Source organism: Pipra filicauda, unplaced genomic scaffold (genome assembly GCF_003945595.2).
Source record: "Pipra filicauda isolate LSUMZ 115617 unplaced genomic scaffold, ASM394559v2 scaffold3_size10097308_pilon, whole genome shotgun sequence".
Classification (NCBI taxonomy): Eukaryota; Metazoa; Chordata; class Aves; order Passeriformes; family Pipridae; genus Pipra; species Pipra filicauda.
Genome location: NW_024104532.1, coordinates 380601 through 404351, shown reverse-complemented (window position 1 = coordinate 404351; position 23751 = coordinate 380601). Strand labels below are relative to the sequence as shown.

General features: G+C 42.6%; 1 protein-coding gene across 1 annotated transcript in view; it reads right to left on the bottom strand.

Annotated features, from left to right (window-relative positions):
• Positions 1 to 21939, bottom strand: part of GALNT10 (polypeptide N-acetylgalactosaminyltransferase 10) — an 82317-nt gene extending 60378 nt beyond the window's left edge. The window contains exon 1 of the mRNA XM_027718603.2: positions 21694 to 21939. Within this exon, the coding sequence (XP_027574404.1) occupies positions 21694 to 21864 (171 nt within the window). The 5' untranslated portion in view covers positions 21865 to 21939. The remainder of the gene's footprint in view (positions 1 to 21693) is intronic.
• Between the last annotated feature and the right edge of the window lie 1812 nt (positions 21940 to 23751).

The following is a 23751-nucleotide window of genomic DNA, read 5'->3' as shown; positions in this document are numbered from 1 at the left end:
GTTGCAATTTAAACCACCTTCCCTGTATAAAAATTTAAACCGGCACTTGTTTTAGTTTCCAGAACTGCATCAAGCCCATGTTAACATTTTAATCTCAGTGACAGGCAAAGAGGATCCCAAATAAACAACAACTCCACAGTAACACCATTCTATTTAAGTAATCTTCTTGAAAGCTTCAGGAAGATCACTGCATGGGAAAAAAAAGAAGAAAAAAAAAACAACCCAAAACCAACCCAATGCTCATGTAGTTATAAAAGCCTTCATCACTTAATCCCCCATCCTCTGTAAGAACTCTTCTGACCTGCTGGAACACTTTACATAGCAGCTCTCACTGCAGTAAGCTAAATGCTTCATCCAAGAGGGGAAAGTATGCAGAAATTATAGTACGTAGTGGTGACATGGGAAAATCAAATACTTGAACCTCCAAAAATCCTTTAAATGCATTTTAAAAAAACAGTAGTTGTTCTAAACAAGCCAAGATATTCCACTTAGACCACAGGGATGCAAAACCACCCCAAATTCTTTCAAGTTAAATAGAAGCCAACTTTCTGCTAGTTTTCATCAAAGGTAGGATCATTTTCTTTTCCTTAAGATGATGCAAGCCAAAGTTCATTGCTTCTACGGATTTCAAAGTATTCAGATCAATCTTGTGAGTGCTGCACAAAAATACTGCGTGCTTTTGATTGATGTTTCAGAAAATGAACTGTGGCTTCTCTTTTAATCAGAGTGAGGACTTCAGGCTCCACACACACACCATAGAGAAGGGACCTCTGAGCATAGGTACATTCAGGCAGCTGCAGCCGAGGGGCACATGATATCTTTGAGATTTTTTTTCTGATGAAATCATGTCAAGAAACCAGAGCAAGCTCTAGAGATAGTGGAAACATCCTCGGTGACTGGGGAAAAGCAACTTCTTTGAGGCTCGGGTGACAACCACTAAGAAAAGATTCATATTATGAACATCAGCCTTCAATGTAAAGTTTCTGAGTAATAATTTATAGGCCAAGAAAACATGTCCAACTAAACACATGCAACCAGCAGCTCTACAGAAACTCAGGAGCATTCCTCCTCCCTGCCCAATATTTGATATATACATTTCCCAGAGTCACCAAGCAACTGGCAAATATCAAATCAAACATTTGAATGTTTTATTTGTTACAGCACGTCGGTACAAAGACCCACTTTATGCTCCTGTACAAACAGAATCAAACATGAAAACTTCTCCTCTTTTTGCCAGGCATCAGTGAGAGCCTTTGTTCAGCTGCACAAGAATTCAGTGTAACCACTCCGTACTTAAAAATCAGCGTGCAGCAGCGAATGTCCGCCATCTCCGAGCAAGGAGAGATTTGCTGGGAGGATTATATCTAAGCAGTTTTAAACACCAGTGTGAAGTAGCAAAATCCAAATCATTAGACTTGCATTTGCTCGGCTCGGCTCCCCGCTGCAGGGCACTGTGCCACGTCCCTCCAAGCAAAGCCTGTAGGTCCCTGCTCAAGCAGTTACCCCTTGATGCCTGCCATCCCTAATCTGCTCTTGGAATTGCTCCCCAGTGCCAGGCAGACTCCAGGGATTTCAATGAGCACAAGCTGGCTTATATTTAAACCAGACCAAAGCTGGAGCAAGGCTCTTTAGGGGTAACACAGACGGGCAAGGAGATTCCCTTTGGTTACCCTGTGTGGTACCAACTGGGTGCATCATTAACCTTTTATATATAGAGAGGCACCTTGTTCTGAAATGCCTTTTTACCAAAACAGTCCCTGCACACAAGAAGTTACTGATAAACACTTCAGCAATCCCCATCTTCCTTTGAAACTCTATAAAGATTTCTGGTAAAACTCCCAACAATTTCAAACTATTAGGACCACCATTAGTTGATGAACTGCTAACACATAAACAAGCCTGATCAGATGTAGAGCCTGTTTGGCACATCCCTGCCAAGAGGGGTATTTCCACTACCCAGTTTTGAGCCTGTCCCCTCAGGACACCTCCTTCCTCTCCTCCTGCATTGACCAGACTGAAAACTCACAGTGTTGCATACAGAATCGAATGTTAATGAGGTGTGTGCAGCAAAGCACAGATATTTTCCCAATCTCTCTCAGGGTATGGAAAAACGAGTGAATGCAGTGATGAACCAAGTTGTCTGAATTTTGGAAGTCAAGGACATCTGATGCAACTCCCATGTCAATAATCATATAGCCCCTCTCGCCCCCCCCAAAGCCATAGGTTTGACATGCAAGAAACATTTTGTATCCCATATATATGTGAAGATGTCCTTCTGGGTGATTCAAAGGATTCAAAGCTATGCAGCAAAGACAAAAAGCACAAAAAAATCTTTACTTAAAACAACTTACTTTAATCCTTAAGGGAATAACTGAAATATCCCAGAATTTTCTGTAGCAAAGGGCCCTGCCATGGTCTCTGATGCCCAAAACACAATGTTTCCACATGTTTTAAAACATATTTCAATTTTTTCCCCCCTTAATGCTGAATACACCTGTTACAAATTTCAGGTCAGTATTTAGTTATATGCTGAAATACCTTTTCAAGTGTCCACCTTCCAGTATTATCAATAGAAGGCCAGTAAATAACACACCGTGCAAGACCATCTGTGGCAATATTTATTCCAGTCTCCACGTGTATCTTGACTAACATCTGTGCCTGTCTCACAGAAGAATGTTTTCAGCTAGCAAATCCCCCGAGAAAGACAAAGTAAATTTTCTTGACTCAGACACTGAACATTTAATTCCTAAAACTTTATTTTCAACATTTCCTCAGAATACAGTGCATGTAATATTTAGAGCTGCTGGCTTCCAGGAGACATTTGTCAGAGCCCATTTAGAAGCGATAACATCTAAAACATCTGCAGCTGGTTATAATGCATCAGGAAAATAAAGTTGTCTGGCCTCAGCACCATGCCAGTGTTTGAAGGGAAAAAAAAAATCAAAACCATATGTCTGCTCTTAGTTTAGTCTCAAGTGATCTATATTTTATAAGGTAACTTACCATTAATTTTTTAACTTCTATGAATTGAATTCTACTAATTGGACTTCTTGGGTTTTTATAAAAATGCTTTAAAAAACAACCCCTTAAAATTCCCGAAGTCCAGCTGGTTTTGATTGTACCAGTCAAACATCCATAATCTTTCTGGTAAGAGGAGTAAGCTCCAGAAGTTATCATAAAAGTGCCATGGTTAGAATTCCTCCCTTGGCTTCTCCCCCAGAAATAAGTTTACTGCAATTGTTTTATCCAAGTTATCACTATTATGGGTGCACGAAATAACATTCCTTCCCAAGTAATTTACATTGTGGGTTTTAAATTTAAACTTCATCTCAAATAAATAGTGGCTTACTGCTTCAAACAAAGTGAATGAGAGCAGGGATTTTAAATCAGCCAGAAACTCAATTTTGACCCAGGTCTTCCATTCCCTCTGAATAAAAGCCATTCAAACAAGGTGATAGGATTTTCCTGCTCCAGATGTTCTTGAGCTCCATAAATCAGGACAGACATGAGGCACACAAACACTGAGGCTGGAAAAGCAGAGCAACCTGTGTCACAGGTATAGCTGAGGCTTAGAGGGCTGTTCCCTTCAGGCAACACAACAGGGGCAAAGTTCCACCTCTGTGTACACAACCAGCCACTGCCAGGGCCCTCTGGAAAACCTCTCCCTTCCTTTAGGGAGTGCTGCCATACAAGCCCTCAGCTGCCACCAGTTCAACATGTTTTCCCTATCTTTGCATTAGCTCATTCCAAAGTGCCATATTAAAAAGCCTTCAGTGGCTTTGGCTTTAGAGACAACTCAAGCAAAATATTCTGGAAAAAACAACTATTTAGCTGTTTCTATGGCCCAAGCAGGCATTCCTGAATGGAAAGGCTGAAGCCAACTGAAACAACTTGGGCTACAGGCAGGCAAACATTCAACTAAAATAGGAAATGCTCAGCACAGCTTTGTGGCTTGTGAGCAGTTACCACGCCCCTAAGGACAGTCCACCAGACAGATCCAGAGCAAGAGCACTGGGAGAATGATGTACTGCAAATGGAAATCCTCTAACTTGTACTTCAGATTGCAGTGAAGTGGTCCAAAAACTGTAAAACTTCCCCAACTGCATCTTCCCAGTAGATGTTGTTTTGTGGGTCAGAGATGTGATACTGCCTTGTCTTTTAAATGCAAGCTGCTCTAAAGTTTTCTTAACCTCTGCTGCTCTGGAAAAGCACCTCTCACAAAGGCAAATCTGAAAAACACTTTAAGAACAGAGCAGGAACAGAGGAGCAAGTCTTGTGCTAAAAATCTGACCTCTCTAGGTAAAATGTTTTACCAAGAAATTATCTAGTACAGTGATAGAAGAGGCTGAGCACAACATATTTTGTGTTCATACCTCCTGGGAAACTTAAGGGAGATAAACAGCCCTGTCAAACTTTGTTATCTTAGGAAAGAAAGGTTTTTCTCAGCCCCATGGATTAATGCACTCACTTATTGCCTTCACTGCTTAGCCTCTGATCTCAGTGCAAAGTTCCTAAGAACAGCCTCCCATCTTTCTTTCAGAACACAAAAGACACTTCAGGATTTGTCTTCAGCTTCTAAGTGCTCCAGAGCTGCGTAGTTTCCCAGTAATGCTTTTGCTGAGTGACCCCTCAGCAGGCTTTCCCGTTACTCAACAGTAATTGCACAGCAAATATGGAAACAGTCATCCATTCTCACTGCAGAACCTTTAATAAGGACAGATAATTACACAATCAGAAGATTGCACAGCAAATAGAAAACAATTAACATTTCACTTACTGTAAAAGATTTTTGGGATAATGTACATGACAACAGCGCTCTCTATAACCACACATTAGTTTTCAGGATGAGTTCTAATCTGACATGCTCTTCCAATTTCCAGTCAGAGCAGGAGTATCAACTCGATCAGCTGCTCCACAGCTGCTTGTGGGTCCCAGCAGAAGCAACATAAACTGATATGGTTCTGATTTTACTTTTTTTTTTTTTAAATCTTTTGCAACTTTATAGAACTGAGCAGCAAAATGCCAAAGCCAACTGCAAGCTAAGAAAGACACCTGTGCACTGACTTCATCTTGGAACCAGCAGCCAAGGTTTCCTAATGCTGGAGGAGTAAAGGGGAGACTGATTATCATCTTCCTGCAGTAGTTAACTGTGCTTGCCTGGAAAAGGTGACAACTATACCAAAGGTTCTCCAAACTACCTGCAAAAGGCAAGGATGAACATAATCTGTGCAGAACATGGGGAAGCAGAACCAGAGTTCCATTATGTATCTTTAAAGTTAAGAAATCTGCTTTACTGTTACAGAAATTCACTTCCCTCCAATACACAGCCTTTTCAGTTTGATATGGAGAGTACACTTAGTTGCCGTGTGCCCTTAAAACCCTAAAGCCTAATTAAAAACCCACAACAAAAGCGCTCAATCCACACACAAAATCTATCATGTGTGATCACACGGTATTTTAGAAACAGACACAGATTCTGCAAAACAAAACAAAAGCCTGATGTCTGTCAGACTATTGCCTTATGCAGCATTACCTAGTCTGATGTATCCAGGAGTTTTGGAAGTGCCCTCCCAGGAACACCAGACATTTTTTTTACGTTACTGCTAAAAGACCACCATTGCAAAATCCTAAAGAGTGACTTAATGGCAGTGTCAGTTCACATAAAGGCAAACTACTGTCAAAAAAACCCCAAAAAACTCATCTATTTATTTGAACTTATCTGTAACCCACAAGCAGCACAATATTACTTTGTAACCCATAACAGGAGTAGATCAACTTTAAAAAGAATGTACAGTCAGCTTTCACAGACTTCTAGAAAATGCCTGGAACATTTTAATTACTTAATTCTGACTTAAAGAAATCTTTAATTAAGACAGCATTTAGAAAGCATTTTCAGAACAATCTGGAATCCTGTGGAATGTGTTAAGGCCTCCAAGGAAGCCTGCTCTGGCTGAGCCGAGATCAGCCGTGACTTAGAGAGGGAAAGCAGCAGTCAGAAGTAACCAGCATCACCCAAATCTGAACACACAGTTTGCCTGCTGTGTCAGTGTTTGGCTCCAGGATCACCTGACATTCTTTTATCATGTTTATTTGAGGACTTTGCCCCATTTTTTACAAAACGATGGCATTACTCAAATCACAGTCACACAGGACTTGACTTACAAGAATTAACTGCTGCTTACTTGTGCACCAGCAAGCCACTGCTAATCCATGCTCCAGTAAAAAAGCCAGTGAATTAGGTCAAGGGAGCTTAAGTATTGCATAGCAGCTTCTATCCACAGCTCAGACAGCACCTTCTCACCCATGAGCAAGGAGCAGACAACATTAAGTCAAGTCCAGATGGCCAAAGGGTCTTTGTCTGGATACAACGAACTTTCCTTTACTCTTTAGAGAAGGCTTAGGTCTTGAAATGCCTTATCAACTACGTGCAGTTCCCAAGAGATTACTTTGAGGAGATTATATCCTGCTGGGGTGCTGTTTTGTAACTTCTTTCAACTATAACCTTTCCAAAGCACAGCCGTTCTCCTTCTAGCAATAGAATTGATCATAGAAATAGGTGGAGCAGCAAAAGCTACATCACAGACATCTTTCACTTTCTGAAAGCTGCCCATCCAACCAATGCCACTGTTTCTAGATGGTGCCTTACACTGCAAGATACCAAAACACCTCAACATTTACAGTTTGTTATATGCACACAAAAGTGTTCACGTGACAATTTCTTTCAATCCAAAGTTGTAGACCAGGAGAGAAACCAGAGCTATTTTGATACGTGAAAGCAAGAGAGGACACAACATCACCTCCAAGAGTATTGCTTTAGTGCAACCACCTCCTGCATCAGCTGCACATTAACCTGCTGCTCCAGAACAGTTTCCACCTTGGAGCTGGGTGGGAGCCTTGGAAGCACATACTCAATCCCATGGACCTGAAGCATCCACCTTTCTGACTCCATAACAAAAAACTAAGGCCACTCAGGCAATTCTATTAACACAGCTTAATAACTATGTCAAGCACTGTGTCAGACGCAAGGGATGCCAGTTGTTGAGTACTACAAACCCACCAGCCTTGCTAGAGTTAGTGCCAAGTGTTTTGCCCAATGCAGCCCACTCTGCCTGCTGAGTTTGGGATTAGGATGCTGCCTGAGGAGAGGATGAAGAAATGGACATTTCCAAATCCTTTTGGAAAGCTGTTCTGCAGCACTGTTTGATGCTTCCACCATTCTGGCTGCAGATCACAGGAATCTCTCCCTATAGATTGCCCAAGCCATTCTGCAGACTAGTAAGAAGGAAATTTTCATAACATAAACCAAAGGCAAGATTACTCTGAACCACAAAAAACACTTAAAACTTAAGGAGCTTCAAGGTACCAGGTGATATCTTTGCAACTGCTGCCTCTCCTTCCACACTTTTTCAAGTATTTCTTAAGATTAAGATCTTTTGGAGGAGATTCATTGTTACACAAAGAGTTCAGCCCCATTAGGTACTAAGCAGAATTGCTAAAGTCAACATTAAATGCATAAGCCCAGACATGCAATTAAAATCTTGGATTACATTTCATTAAATTTTAAGAGTACTCCGTAACCAATCAGCTTTCAGAGTGTTCTCTGGCAAACAACCTCCTCTTCTGAGGAGCCGCTGAGAGTTTTTAGAGGCTTTAGAAGCTTTTCACCCTCTGATTCAAATAAGATCCAGGTGCACGAACTGATCTCCTCTTTATTTAATTCCTGACCCTCCTTGCTGTCTGGACAAAGCACAGATTTGCACATACACTGAATGGTGATGTGGTTACACGTTGCTCTTGTTTAGGAAGCCAGAACAGAATCCTAACTGCATAATCCAGCAGCTCTGAGCACATGTTCAAGCTCATTCATGTTAACCTGACAAAGTTTATAAACAGGATGTAAGGAAATTTCCTTTAGTGTTTTTTTTCCCCTCCAGAACAGAGATCACTGGAGCTGAAGAACAAGTCCACCTTAGTGCATCACAACACTTCACGAGCAAGAGCATCAGCTTTCAACACCCTTCCATCAGAAGAGAAGGAATGAACATCACACCTCACTGCTGATCTTCCAGTCGGAGCCATTGCCTTTCCACAAACAGCAGCCTTTCAAAGAGACACTTCAACACATATTTCTTCTAAAAAAGCCAGACTGTATCTGCAGATACAGCCAAACCCCTTGTGAATCCATTACAAATGGATCCAACTTCCATGAGCTTGAAAGCAGTTTGCTGAAGACATCCTGTTATTGTGAAGCTGTGACTCCCAAGTGAGGTAACCTTGTGCTCCTCTTAAATGTTTAGACCTTTAACAGTTGTAAAGGAAACAAAAAGATTGACTATAATCAAGGTTTCAAAGTCAGATCCTTTCACAGCTCTGACAACTAAGGAGGAGAAAACTGGATCCAGAAATCTCATGCCTGAGCCATCAGATTCAAGTATGAAGCAATTACAGAACCGAGACACCACACATCAGACTGAAAACATCCAAGGTGTTTAAGCACTAGATTCAGTCACCAGTGAAAATCCAGCTGTCCCTTTCAGAAATCCATGCAGTACTTATGATACAGTACAAAACCAAATTATTGCACTGCTGAGAAGCTCCTTTTTTTGGTACAAGTACCAGAAAACAAAACAAATTTTTAAGGCATTTTTTACAGAGCAACTTTAGGAATGGAAAATAAATATAATACTTTCTGATGTTGTTACTTTATGGGAAGCAGTCTGCCTTTGGTTGTTTTACTTTCTCCTTGCAGATTCCTGACTAAGCCTCCTGTGTGCTATAGAAATACAAATCAAACCTCATGAACCCATCATTTTTCCATGAAGGGCTCAAAGAATTTAATTCTGCTTTTCTAATTATCTCAAGAGTTACTCAAAAGCAAGAACTTTGCAGGGTAGCAAAAAACAGAGCTAAAATAGATTTAAAAACTCTTAAATGTGAGGGGAAATTCTACACAAATAAATAGTATAAGGCAGGTAAGTCATAGGTGTAATGAACTCGAGACAATTATTTTATAACTTCGATTTAATTGGATATAACTTGGCTTCTTGCATTATATTTCAAAATATTAATAGCCAAATGTCTACTTTGCAAAAAGTAGCAGTCTAATTTTGATACTGGCTGGGTAATTCTATGCAGCAGTCTAATGTACCCTTTTTCTAGTTTTCAGAGATTCTCTAACCTCTTGTGACTTCCCTTAATCCAAGTTGTATTGAGCTGCTTTGACAAAAAGATTTCAGAGAGGAAAACCAGCAGTTTTCATAAACAAATACTGGCAACGTTCAAATACAGGCATCAATTGTGACAAAGGGAACAGGGCATTTTCATATTGCTCCCATTTATACAGAAAAGAAAATATTTCTGAGTAATCCAACATAAGTGACAAGATACAAAGAACAGGATAAGGCAGGAGAACATTTTTTCACAGCACTGGAGTGATGGCTACACCTATGAGGTCAAGGGCTAAATATACAAGAAACTTCAATATTGCCATGCTATGCAACTCTCAGTTCAACTTTCAGCCTTGCAATTCCCACAGTGGGGCCTGTGTCCATGAGTAAAGTGTGTGGGCACCTTCAGGATCACATTCAAAACAACTGGGAACAACAGGCTTTTGACCTGATTTCTCCTGGTCTTGGGTATGTGCTTTATGTGCAACGTGGCCTCTGTATTGCACATGAATCACTCATACCTGTTTGCACACTTTCATGCCTGAGCTGTTCCTCTCAAACACAGAGCAGGGAGGCAAATAACACACTTCTCTGTTACTTTCCATGGTTAAAGCAGGAGGCAAAGTCAACTGAGGGCTGCATCTACTGCACTGCAGCCCTTGAGCAAAAGCCATCAATGATCCCTGAGGAAGAGTGGCAGGGCACCATCCTCCTCCTCCTCTCCCCTTCACCTCAGGGCTTCAAATGCAAGTACCCAGAGTCCCACGTGGCTCGTGCAGAACTCGGGATTGAGAGCTGTGCTCTGACCTCAGTGTCCTTCACAAGAGGTTCTTGATGCCAAGGATGGCTGCTGGGCTTCTGGGGGGAGAAGGAGGTGGCAAGAGCTATCCAGAAGAAAAATGTGAGCACACACCCCAGGGGCTTGACTGGCAAGAACTCTGGACCCACGATGTCAAGTCTGGAGCGAATCAGCTGATTCCTGAGGATCCTTCTCTGCCTCAGCCCTTAAATCCACTTAGGTTCAAATTTACAAAAAGTTGGGTACCAACGTCTCTCATTTCCTGGGGTTTTCTAGTTCACCCTGAGCACACAAATACCTACATTATATAAACAGTCACAGATTCAAAGGGACAATAATTTTCTAAATGAAGAAGAAATTAAGGGAAAACATACAGAGAAAAGCACCAGTTGTTCCCTTGGTTAAACCTTTACTGGTTTGGAAGACAGCACATCAGCTACATACAGATAACCCTAAAAATAACTATTTTCCATTCCTACCCTAAAACTGATCCATAAACCACTACATTTCTCATGTTCTGTCCATTCAGCTTTTTCCTCACACAACCATATTTCTTCCACTTCATCCTGCAGCACTGGTCCCACTAATCACTGACATATGCTCCAGCACAGAGCATTTCCTCTGGCATGCTTTAAAAAGAAGCACTGTCACCAGAGCAATATAAGTGCTGGCAAATATGGTCTGTCAGGTTTTGTTTTCAAGGACTATAAAAATAGACTTCACCGCATTAAGCTGGAAAACTCATACCCTCTAGAAATAATTTTTAAAACAAGTTTTCACATGACTTGTTATTGTTTTCAAATATCCAGAGAGGAAATCTGTACTTTTCTATTTAATTTCACATTTTTTGGGTTAAGCCAATATTTGAGTTCTTTTATATGACTGACAATTCCCAGCTAATTTATCAGCAATGCCAGTGCTCTCTGCTCACGTACATCAATTCCCAGACTCTCAGATGCAGTTCTACCATGAGCAGCCTCTTACTATAAAAATATCAGCACTTGAAAAACCACAAGACATCACTTGTTTCCAGAGCTTAGGCCTTTCACTCATGATGACCAGTATTAATTTATGCTGTTAACAGCTTTGTCCAAAATGCATGAAAAAGGATCTTGGCACAGATAGAGGTTCGAGACGTTTTCCTGTTACTTTGTAATTGCTTTGTCAAGGACTCTTTTTCTGTAATCAGCAGGCCCAAGTTCCTATTTGCAGGAAATATGATGAATGAAAACTTGTTATCTTTTATACACAGATACCCTGCAGCAAACAAAATCAAGGACAACACAAGTAGGACCTTCACACACTGCAGATAAGACTTTCCCAATCTTCCACATCCCCATTAGTAGAGCCCACAAGCCACGTTTGAAGATCAGAAACAATCTGGGGCAGAAGGGGTAAAGAACAACATTTCCAAAAATCAGCAGCACCAGCAGCAAATTGGCAACAATGATTATCTGAATAGTTCTCTGGTCTTCGTGCATACAACCAGATACACTTCAGCCAGTTTCTGCACCAAAATCCCAGGTCTTCCAATACTTTGCAGATATTTTTGCAGTTTGTTTCCATGCCCTCAGTATCAAGCAAACAAAATAATGTTGAGAAGTATCATTCCAAACACTTTAATTGTACCAATATGACTTCTTTACTGCTGTGAACAAGACCTGTGAGCAGATGCTGGTTTTCTGAAGGGAGATTTCTCTTTCCAGGCTAAATTAGTACCTTGAAACAGTTTCCAAAACGGCCACACACACATAAAAAATAGGCAGTATGCAGCAGCAAAACATCAACAGGAGTTTCAGATATTTCTAACACAGTAAACCACGGCCTCAGAATCAAAGGAAAGTGGCAGTCCAGAGTGTATTCGGTGGATCAGCAAAACCAACATAAGCAGGAGTGGAAAAAAAAAAGAGTTACCCCTTATTACTTGGCTATCACACACGAAACACTGGCAACAGGCCACCTGGAAGATAAATGAGAAGACAGGAGATAATCACAGGGTTCACTTCTTTTTGAGATCCTGAATAAGCCTGTTACATAGTGGTTAACATGAAGTGACAGTCAGGCTAAATTTAAGTGACCTTCTGTAATGTTACAGAAAATAACTTACATGCCTAACAGAAGCCCTTTACAACATCATTATGTCTGTATTTATCTAGTTTTAGGGGTTCTGATTTTCTTTAGTGAGGGAATATATTTTGCTTGTACTTATCTGAGCTGCAAGTACAGTCTCTAAAGAGAGCCACTTCCAAGGAAGCAGAGTTAAGATTAAAGTCAGTCTGAGCAGAAATGAAGGAGCTGCTCACTCTTTTAAAAATAATAAAAAACCTCCAAAAAAAAAAAAAAAAAAAAAATCTTATGGGATGCCAGTCCTGGTTACGTGGTTATTTTTATATCATCCCCTAGATCAAAGTCAACTAAGACTCTTATTTTTCAAAGGAACATCACACTCTAAGTCATCTTTGAAAACTTTGCTCTAAACATTAAGAACACTCAAACTCTGTTTCACCTGTTTTATTTATTAAGAAACAGCTCATGCTTACTAGTCCCTGTGAATATTTCTTCTTTGGACTTCATCTGAAGGCTGAGAAATGTTAGGGAAGCTCAAGAAAGGGAAAAACTACCTCTTTGCCACCATGGAGAAAAACTGTCTCCCTAGTGTTATGAACTAGCTAAAAGTAACCTCCCAAAAGGATCTGAACACAAGTAAAGGTAACTTATACAAAGACAAGCTTATGTGATCTCCCACTGGAAAAAAACAAGACTGGCTACTACTAGAGGTTTTAAATGTTAAATCTTCTGAATAATCATAAGCAAAGATGGAGAACAAGATGACTTTCCTTTGAAAAGTCACCTTAGCTTGCACACATAACTGCAAGCAAAGGATTTCAGGCTTTAGAGATCAAGCAGAGCAGAACTTTTCATAGCAACCTAATCTTGTAAAAATCGTTGTTCAGGAGGGCAAAAGCAAAGCAGTTCTGCATGGAGGAGGAACAGCTGACAGCGCATCCAGATCTGGTAAAGCCCCAAAACATCACGAGACTTTGACTAACAAAGAAAAAATGCCCATCTAATCAGATTTTTTGGAATGGGAGAGTATACAAACAAGAAAGAACATTTCATGCATCCAGAAAGTTCTTGCAGGAGACAGACTGATTTACTGCTATTCTGTGAATAAGATTCTGTGAATCTTTTATTTTTATGATCAAATAGCTCTCCAGCAGGAAGACAGTTCATTTATAGGCATCCTAAATAAAGACACTAGTTCAAATATTTGTTTGAAATTTAACCCCTTTGCTGGTCATTATTTCAGTAAATAGTGCAGTTTCTGTGTATTTTAAAAAGTATTCTGAAATGCCTTTGGGAAGTTTCACTTCAGCAGTTGTCTTGTGATCTGCAACCACACAGAACAGGACAAGGTCTGTCTTTGAAAGCTACATCAGGGAAACATGTCAGGTCACTCACTGCTACATCAGCTACATGTGACAAACACATGAGAAATACACATTAGTGTTGAGGGATAAGGCTTTGAAGAGAAATTAGTTATCTCTCTGCAGAAGCAATGCTCAGCTTAGCAGGGAAGGATGCCAGAATTCACTGTCTTGAGAGACAGTTTTTAGAAGTTGCTTTCTGCTACTTCTGCTAATCGCAAAGAGAAAAGTATTAAAGCTGAAAAATTAATAACAAGTCACAACTGGAAGACAGTCAACTTATTTGGTGACATTAAGAGTGACTTTCTCCACCAGACTGGGCAGCATTACACAGTCAAGCCCTCGCTGCCTTCAACCTCCTTCCCTTCCTTTGCTTTCTACTTCTGGCCAAGGGAAGAACCATAATATCCACAGGAGTGACATGAATTTGCTTAAAACAGGGTTTCCATTTTAAACTCTCAGGTTTTCTGAATGTACTCATGAGGGACACTACTCACAATAGCTGGCAGTCTGCATTTCCAAGAAAATGACAGGCAGACTGCATAAAACCTTTTTATTCTTGTGAGCTACAGATGATAGGCCATTAATGGTCATCAGCCTTAGAAAGATAACTTACCAAAGCAGGAAGGTATGAAGAAGTATCAGAGGAAACTCCGTGAGAGGGATAGTGGAGATTTTAGTTGTAACAAAATCAACAACTTTTCTAATGAAGTAAGTTTCTTCCTTGGATATTGGCAAGACCAGAGCACCACTTATACTCCACTGTAACTGTGGTTAAAAAGCCTTAATTATAGATATATGCTCTAGAGAGCTCTCTTATAACCTGGAGCTAAGATTAGAGAAAATGAAGGAACTGTAAAAGGGCAGAGAAGAGAGCTAATTATTTAGAAAGAAAAGCAAATTTAAGGACCAAGAAATGGTAGACCTCCCCTCTTTGAAGCTGCAATTTAAAGCTTTATCAAGTTTATGAACAATAAGGAGATACGTCAAGTGACCCATTTCTTATATTTTAGGGGGTGCACAGGACTTTGGATGCAGATCTACCAGCAGATCTCAGACACAGCAGAAGTTACTCTTCTATCCAGGTATTTGAAAAGGAGGGCTGTCTGGCAACTCATTGTGCTATGTATTGATTTACTGATCTGTAGCTTTCTCCAATCGTTTGCCAGACCCTCTAAATCTAACATAAGAGGCACAGTCTGACAAGTCAGCCATAATTTGATATCCAGTACTACTTATATTCTTAACAAAGCTGTGTAGATAAACACTCCATTCCTTGTTACCTATCCATCATCTAGCCAGGGTAACACAAATGCAGGAAATACCACCATGAGTGTGGGTTACACTGATAGAAAAGATATCATTGCCACTGATAGGTCAGGCTTCATGTCGAATAAAGCAGGACCAGTAGCACTTATTTGCTCCCTGCGTTGTAAGAAGTCATGACAACAGGCCAAATCGGAAGGTAAAACCACAGACTCAACACAGACTTAAACAAATAACAGAGAATATGGAAGTTTTTTCACTGCCAACAAGACAAAAGGCAGTCCGAAAGCAGAATATAAAAAATCAAAATTAGAAAGTGGGGGCTACTATCCCTGGATTTGGAAATTAGGCATCACACTGTTACATTCCTGAAAGTGACTCAGGCACCAGGACTTATTCAGGAATCTGTGAAACCTGATAAACAGATTCACACATAGGTTCACACTATCCCTTAACTGCTAAAAATCTCCACCAACAGCTATTGGTTTTGCACACGATCTGGGACCTGAAGGCAAGTCAGAATGTCTTTTTATAGCAGAGGAATCCCAGGCCAAGCTGTATCCAGAAGGAATATGTGAGTGGCCAAACTGCACTAAGACTGACTGAAATCATTCTGTCCAGACATGATAGCTCAGGTTAAGACTAAGTGCAAATGTAGGGTAGAAAGACTATTCCCGATTTGATTCCAGAATAGGAAGAGATAGATACAAAATTAACAGAAAGTAACTATTCAGCTTTAACCCAATCTACTTCAGTCTGACTAAAGTAAATGAATGGCTATTCAAATAATCATTAATATCTGCTTGCCACCGCAGTATATCCCATCAGAACAGCCAGCTTTTGATCCATTCAGCCATGGAAAAATTTCTTTCTAGTTTTCTAGAAAAGGTGATCCAGAAGAAAACGTACACACAGACTCAGGCCACTTGACCTGAGTGGACCTATTACTATTAAAAGATTTCATTTGCACAAAGTGACTGCAGCCACCTCTCTCCCAGCGTGTTCGAAGGATTGTGCATTATTCATGCTACTATTGAACAAAAGCATTGCTAACTCGGGTCACTCTGCAGAGTTAACAGGATGGAAACATGAAGCATGATGGACACTAGAGAAAGAAAGTGTCCTCTGATGGCAAATATCACAGCAGCTTTGTTTACAGGAGCATTTACACTGCACTGAAGTACCACGAAGCAGCACAGCGCACTCCAGTTGAGGTGCACTCCATAAAAGCCTACCAGCGACAGCTCCACTAAAATCCACAGGATAACAAGCTTGCAGGTTGAAACACCTGCTTTCATAGGGAATCAAAACAAATTCCTGCAGCATATTTTTTTTTCTAGTGATATTTCAAGCACACAGTGGAATCCCTCCTACCAACTCCTAATGCACCCCACCAGCTCTGTACTTCCCAGACAGAGGCTGAAGGCTGCCTGCCTGTGTCACCTGGTACAGGAAAAGGTTGCACAGAAACAGAAACAGGAGCAGAGAGCAGCCTGCTTTAACACCTGGATACAATTTCCTCAGTGTTTGAGTTAGACAGGATCTGTTCTTACCCAGTGAAAGTGAGGTTACAGTTGGCTCCACAAAGGAGCAAATACAGAGCTATAGGAAGGTAAACTGCAGTTCTTCATCTTTTTGTAGTGATGCCTGTAACTGTACTCAAACAGGGAGGAGAAGATGACACTACATAACTAAAAGTCTGGTTGATAGCATTTTTCTGCCTAATTTCACCAACACTCATCAGGGTGGTTATAAACTTCCTGTTAGTTTTGCAGTCCTCTTAGTCAAATACATGGCAGTTATCTGGCAGGAAATTTACAACTCTAGGTGCTCTTAAATCTTGCTGTCTCTCACAATTTGATTCATATTCATACAGGAAAAACACACAGCTCTGGAGATCACCACATGATTTTCACTAGCGACCTAAAGTGTAGTTCAGGTACCAGGAGCCAAAAAGTTTTGCTGCAGAAACCTTCCTTCTATGAAGAGAGGTCACCATTGTAGTGATTAAGAATTGCACGTAGAGCATGTTTGAATGGTGAAACAGAACCACTCTTCCAAAAACAGGACCTGCTCCATAATAAAGAACACCAAGTATAATAAACCTTTTATTTTCACACAGCATAGGAGACATACAATAGAGCCCATTTGTTCATTCAGGCCTGTGCTGCCATTACAGAAGATTACCACACTGAGACCTTGAGTGAAGGCCACTGAAAGCTCCAGTTTCTTAATAAACACTTTTTCCAAATTTTACTTTGCACTTTACAGCTGTGAGATGGTTTAGACACTTCACATTCACTTCAGCTCACTTCGCCAATCAAGAGTACAGGCCATACTTCTTTAGCTCAGGACACCCTGCTTGTTTCACAAGTGCACTGAAGTGATCAACTGAAGACTAGCCCATGCTGGGAATCAGTCACTCTTAAATTAAAACAGGCTTGTTCAGCTCTAGCACTTGCACTTCAGTCCTTAGATGCCGATTGTTTTACACCATACTTAGAAAATAAGCTTTTCAAAGTTTTCCTTTACATGAGCTCATGAGTGACTGGCAAACACAACTGCCAACGTGGCAATCTCCAAGAGGTCTGTGAGGAGCCAGGCCCCAGACAGGAGCAGCAGGAAGGTCTAGGACATGACCAGTCTAATTGACAAAGGAATCTGCCTATGACGTACAGGGAGCTGGTTGTTCTATTTACCTCTGGCTGGCAGAGAACAGAAAGGTTTTCCTCTCACTTTTCCCTTCTCCTCCCTCCACAGCCTTGGCAGCACAGAATCTGTTGTTTAACAGACATCCTCTTCCTTATCAGCTTTTGCCAACAACAACATAACAGCTGACAAACCTTGACAACTTCACAGCTGCCCCCAGGGTCAGAACAGCAAAGCCCATCATCTTCCTCTGCTGAGGAGCCCACAAGCAGCAGCATCACTCCCCACTCAGCTCATCACTAGGACTACATTTTCATCAATAGTGGCTGGAAACTTTAAGCTCAATTGCACTAAAGCCAAAGTTTATGACCCCAAACTCCAAAAGCAGCATTCTCACAAACCCTTTTTCAATCACAGGTTTGCAGTTGGTTTCTCATTCCCAAGGAAGCAGCAGGCAGGAGCACCCCACTTCACTCCAGCCTGCTGGCAGCAGAGGGCACCACACAATCACCGATGTGATTTATACACTTCCATCATGCTCCTGAGTTAATTTATAGAGCACAAATTACTGCTACAACAAGCTACAGGGCGACTCCATAAAGCATTCATCATATCAGATAAAAACGCTCTGCCACGAAAGGCAGCTAATTTGCTACAGCGCTTTCAGCCAGCAATTCAAAGAAAAATGTTCAAGCTTAGTATCTCTCTGAGTTCAAATGCCACATTCCCAGAAAAGCGGGTATCACATAGAGTGAGGATCTCCAGCCTGACCACAGAGGTGCAGAGCAGTATCTCTGCACAGCATCAGAAGTCATGTAGATACTTGCATTAGCCCAAACATCAACCACCAGCCCACAACCCAACTCGTCCGTTGTTTCCATACTGCAACACTACACACACATCAATTAAACATTTTGGCCGAGGATGCTCAGCAGTCTCTGAGGCAGACAGCAGAGATCCAAGACACAAAAGGAATAGCTGCATCACTTTTGCTGCTTCTTCCTACCCCCACACCTACAGATCATATGTTTTTACTTATTGAATACTTGTTAAAAAAAGAAAAAGATGAAACGACAAAAAAGTCAATCTGCATTCCACGAGCACACTGATACACTCATAGTGGTGAGCAAACAGTGCAGTCATGAAGTCTAAGGAGCTTCTAAGCTGTCAGCAAAACACTTCAGTACCACGTTACCACCATCCACATCTAAAGCCAAACCTGTTACAAGCGCCATGAAAAAAGGACTTTCCAGATCATCTCATTTGCTCGGTGACTGTACATAGTGACAGAGGCCACTTCTGAGCCCACAGCTGTACTGAGGATTCACTCAATGCATCAGTTTTTCTAAAGAGATCTGCAGGACGACCAAGACCTTTGTGCCTTAAGGCCATCCCTTCTCTGTAGAGCAAAAAGGGCCCCACAGAGCTGCAAAAGAACAAACCCGAAGGTAGAAGGAAAGAGCACAGACCTCACCCTCCTTATTAAAGCAATACACTATTTTCAACCACCATAATGTTTCCCCTGAACATGTAAATACAGAAGCAATTAGCTGCCTAGGCACTTCCACAGAAACCATTTAGAATAATCTTCCCTAGAATATATTTACATGGTTTCTGATTGCTTAATTTTCTGACACGTTTGTTACAGGCACTAGAAATATTAAATAAAGCAAAATCATCTATAGTGATATATTACTATTCTGAAGGTAGCATGCAGCACAGATAGACAACAAAAACTCCTAGCTGGTTTCGAACTTCAGAATTTTAGCATCACAACTCACTATTCTATTAATTGCTTTATAGCTTTAAATCAGCTGTTTCTTAAAACCTTTTCCCCCCTTTGCTGTTACTCTGAAAGATAAAACCACTGACTGAAACAGCAGACACCATTTAAAGAGAAAGAATGAGCCTGGACAGAGATTTCATTGAGAAGCTCAGTTCTGCAGTACATAGGAAATGTCCTCAATTCAAAGATTAGACTTCACAAAAAGGCAAATTAAAGCCAGAAACAGAAGAAAATCTTTTCTGACTGCTATGAATATAGTTTTTTATTATTATTGCCTCCTCTCATCTGGAGTTTTTTTTATTAAGAAGTCAGCTCTTCTGAATGGCTACAGGAACAGGCAGACAAACAGCATATTCATTTAAAAGCTGGAAGTTGATTAGTAAGTGCAAAACCCATGAATGCTTGTCAGGACCAAGAAAGAGAGGCTGGAATCATTGAATGTGAGGATGCCCAAAAAACTCTCTGCAGTCAGCTGGCAGATACCTCTATGACAACAGTAAAACAAACCCACACAACTAAACAAAAAAAACAAAATCACATTTAGTTTGTTTTTATTCTGCTTCATTTGAAATTATTTTTACCAAGACAGCCCATTGTCCTTTAGGGTATGTTTTCCCTTGCTCAATGTAACTAGAGATATCATTTCAGGGCCAAATCCTTCAAAAAAACAGGCACACGAAACAAGTATATCTTCACTCGCAGACCCCCTGGAGCTCATAACTCCACGTTAATTAGACTGGAAGATGAAGCCTTCAGCCTAAAACCCAGTAACTCTGATTTACACAAGTGCAGAGAGGTTTTATTGCAAATTTTCCTGCTGTACAGACATTTCCTGCCCAGCTCAACACACCATCGAAACAAAAGCAGATCTCAATTCACGGACAGCTGCCACACTTTAAAGAGACATAGAAAAATGGAGTCGACATTGTGTACAACATGGGCAGCACAGGATGTCTAAATACTGAGAACACTGCACAGACACGGGAATCAGCAGGGAGGTACTGCCTGGCTTACAGCTACCCATAGCCCACAGCACAAGGACAATTTTAGAAGACCAAAAATATTAAAAGTCAGCTTGTCACTTTGAAGCCTCCTAAGAATAATTACCAACTTGCTCCTCATTACCTCTGGAGGACACACGATTTTACAAAGGTCTTTCGTTTTGTCAGAACATCGCGCCACATGAAGCCATGGAGCAGGACCACAGGGCTTGATTTTTACCAGTCAGGCAAAATAGATTCCCTGCATCCCATGGAAATACAAGCATAAAGCAGTAACATCAGGAACACCAGGCATTAAATGACCACTGTGTATGTCAAAGGGACTTCTGTGCAGGTCTGAGGACTCGCTACAGGTTTATGTTTTATGGCAGGCAACAGCTGAACCCTTTCCCCACCAGCATGGGACATTACAAAGCTATAAGCATGGTTACATCCAGACTTGCACTAAATGCTTGAATTTGAAAAAGCATTCCTCGTGGGGAAAAAAGAGCTCAGTCCCATTTTGACTACAGCTCTTAGAGAGCATTCTCTCCCCCATAGCAGAAATTGTCACAGCAGGTTTCTCCACCTTTACGGTGCAGTTATAGCAGCAAGTCTCCGAGGAGGGAAAGATTTAGACAACTAAGAGTTTTAAGTGGTTTTGAACAAGCAAAGCCTTGGAGAGTGACAGCTGAACTGATAGTTACCCACTGACAATTCAAGCTTTTAAGTCCCAATCATTCTTAATGATACAAAGCCAAACCCAGAAGGGGACAAAGCAATTACAGAGCCAAAAGTAACTGCAGCTAAATGGAGCTTCCAAACGTCTAATTTGGGTGATCCAGCCTTCCTGACTCACACACTGTGCAGAAGGGTTTGGCTGTGAAATTTACTACTACACCAGTGGGACAAGAAAAGAATGCAGTCGTACGTTACAACATCCTCAGGCCACGTATACAGCAGGCATCCTCTGCCTCTAAGGAAGAGTTATCCGCTTCTCTTTTCCCAAAGGAGAATCACTCTACGGACATAATCTTCAAGCTCCACCTGGTACTTTCTGCTAGCCCTCGCCCTAAGCTCTGCTGTAACAGGTAACAGGTGATGTTTGCTCCCCACACCTTTCCAAGTCAGGTGAAGAGACGTGGCAGCGAGGCACACCCTTGGAAGGTGGAATTGCTGTCCTTTCCTATGCAAGGATGGGAGAAGCTCCCTTTTCTTACTCCTTGGCGCAAGAAGCAAAGACCTTGCATTACCGAGCTCCCTTACCGAGCTCAGCCAAAAAAAAAAAAAAAAAAAAAAAGGCAAGCAGATCCTCCCGTCCCCGCAAGAAAGTACTTGCGCTCCCCGTCCAACCCAAGCACAGGATGGAGAAAACAGCTCAGGATACACAAAACAGCTCCTTCCTTGGGAACACAGCAACCCACCACCGCTCCCCTTCCTCGCCCCCTCCTCTTCGGGGGCGGCCGTCGCTCCTCACCCCCCATCCCTGCCGAGATGACAGGGAGGGACGCGCCCAGCCCCGCGCACCCCCCGAGCGATGGAGCCCCCCCGAACCCGCACCCAGCGGCTCCCCCCGCACAGCCGGGGCCGCTCCAACCGCCCCATCGCCGCCACTCACCGGTGCCTCGCCCGCCGCTGCCCCCGCGGCGGCCGCCCCGTCCCCGCCGGCCGCGCCGCCCTCCAGCTGCCGCTCGCGGTACAGGGACCACAGCCCCACGTTGGGCAAGAACACCAGGGCGGCCAGCGCCAGCCCCACCACCTGCAGCAGCCGCTTCTGCTTCCGCCGCATCGGGGCGGCCGCCGGGAGCGGGGCGAGGAGCGGGACGGGGATGGGGAGGAGGGAGCGGTGCCGCCGCCCCCGCCGCGCTCCCGGAGCGCAACTTTCGCCCGCGCTCGGCGGCGGCGCCGGGCGGCAACTCCGGCACTTCCGCTCCGCGCGCGGGGGGCGGGGCCTCGTGGGTGCCGCCCCCTGAAGACCCCGCCCACCGCCAGGCAGGCCCCGCCCTCGTCCACCGCTAATGACCTTCCACTGATGACCCCCCGCTAATGACTCTCCCTTAATGGCTCCCTGAGGAAGTCGCTCCGAGGGTGCCGCGGCTTGGCGGGTGCCTGGGTGGGCGCCGCTGGAGTGCGATCCGAAGCCGCCGTCGGTGGGGAAGTCGCGGTGGGAAATTGGCTTAAAAGCCCTTAAAAAGGGGTCAAATGGGGCCCCGGGGCTTGCGGGGGAGTAGAGAAGCCCGAAGGACGCTCGCCAGAGGGGTGCCTGTGTTTCCTAAAGGGCTGTGAGTGCCCCCAGAGAGGTACAGGGGCTCCCCCAAGGGCTGTGAGTGCTCCCCAAGGGGGTCCAGGTGCTCCCCAAGAGGCTGCAGCTCGCCCCACGGTCACACACAGCAACTGGGGGACAAGGCTGTTGCCCCCAGAACTCCAAGGATGGAGATGCCGTTGGTCCACCCCCGGCAATACCGACAGGCGGGATTTCTCCAAATCAATCCCCATTAAAAAGGGATGCTCTTAATTCAGATATCAATTAAGTCGTTTCTCCTATACCATAAACTAGATAATTTATAGGCACAGGATAGTGTTTTACTGGGGGGTGTTTTTGGTTTTCTGGGGGTTTGTTGCTTTTGGGGTTTTTTTTTTTGCTTTTTTAAAAAAAAAAAAAAAAAAAAAAAAAAAAAAAAAAAGAAGCAATGGCAGCACAGCTTTCCCCGAAAACGGAGTGTGGAATCGTTCCTTAATGAAGAGCAGCAGCCCCGGTGCTCAGGAAGATGCTCTGCCAGCAGAACAGCCGCGGCTCGGCAGTGTCCATAGCAAAGCTGTGACAATCCGGTGCCCTACTGGGCACTGGTAAAATAAATATTAGTTCTCTTCCAATGCAAACCCCCGCAGGGAAGTATCTTATATCCTAGAGCAACAACAAAAAGTCTACGTAAACCATTACGCACCCCAGCATTTGCAGCTCTTGCCACCCTCACCCCACACCAGCAAGTAGATTTTAAACTTAAATAAACTTCCTTAACCCGCTAGATGGCATCTTCCAGCAGATTTCAGTGCCTGCTGAGAGAGCCAAATTATAAAGGAAAGCATTTAATTTAGAGAGCAGGTTACAGTTCCTAAGTCTAACTACATGTTAAGGCAGCTTGTACTTTCGTTTTAATTATCGATGAGAATTTGTGGCCAGCTGATTTCTTTACTAGAAATGTTAATGCATCCATTGTTTCTCCGTGGGTGGAGAAGATACCAGTCCATGAAATCCCTTTGCTCCTGCCCTTAGAGCAAAGCATATTCCCTTTATCATCACTGAATCACCTCCGGCAGTGCAGAGACTTTGGCTGCTCTTGAATAATGCATAGCCACTAAAATTGTACAACAATAAAGCTACATATACGTTACCTGATACTGTGAGAATCCAGGCTGGAAAGCTACAATACCTCTGATTTAATACTGCAGTGTCAGTGTACTGCCATATGGACCCTTATAATAACATCCACATCCCCTTGCCTCTGCAAGAGCTCTTTGAAAAGTGGTTGTGAAATAGCAGGCGGTTTCGTAGGGATGCACACAGGCTTAGAGGCTGCCCTTGGCAGAACATCCTCATTTATATAAAGAAATGACAGCCACAAAGTTTGAGAGTTAATTAAAACAAAGCCACTAGCTGGCTTGACATATGTTTAAA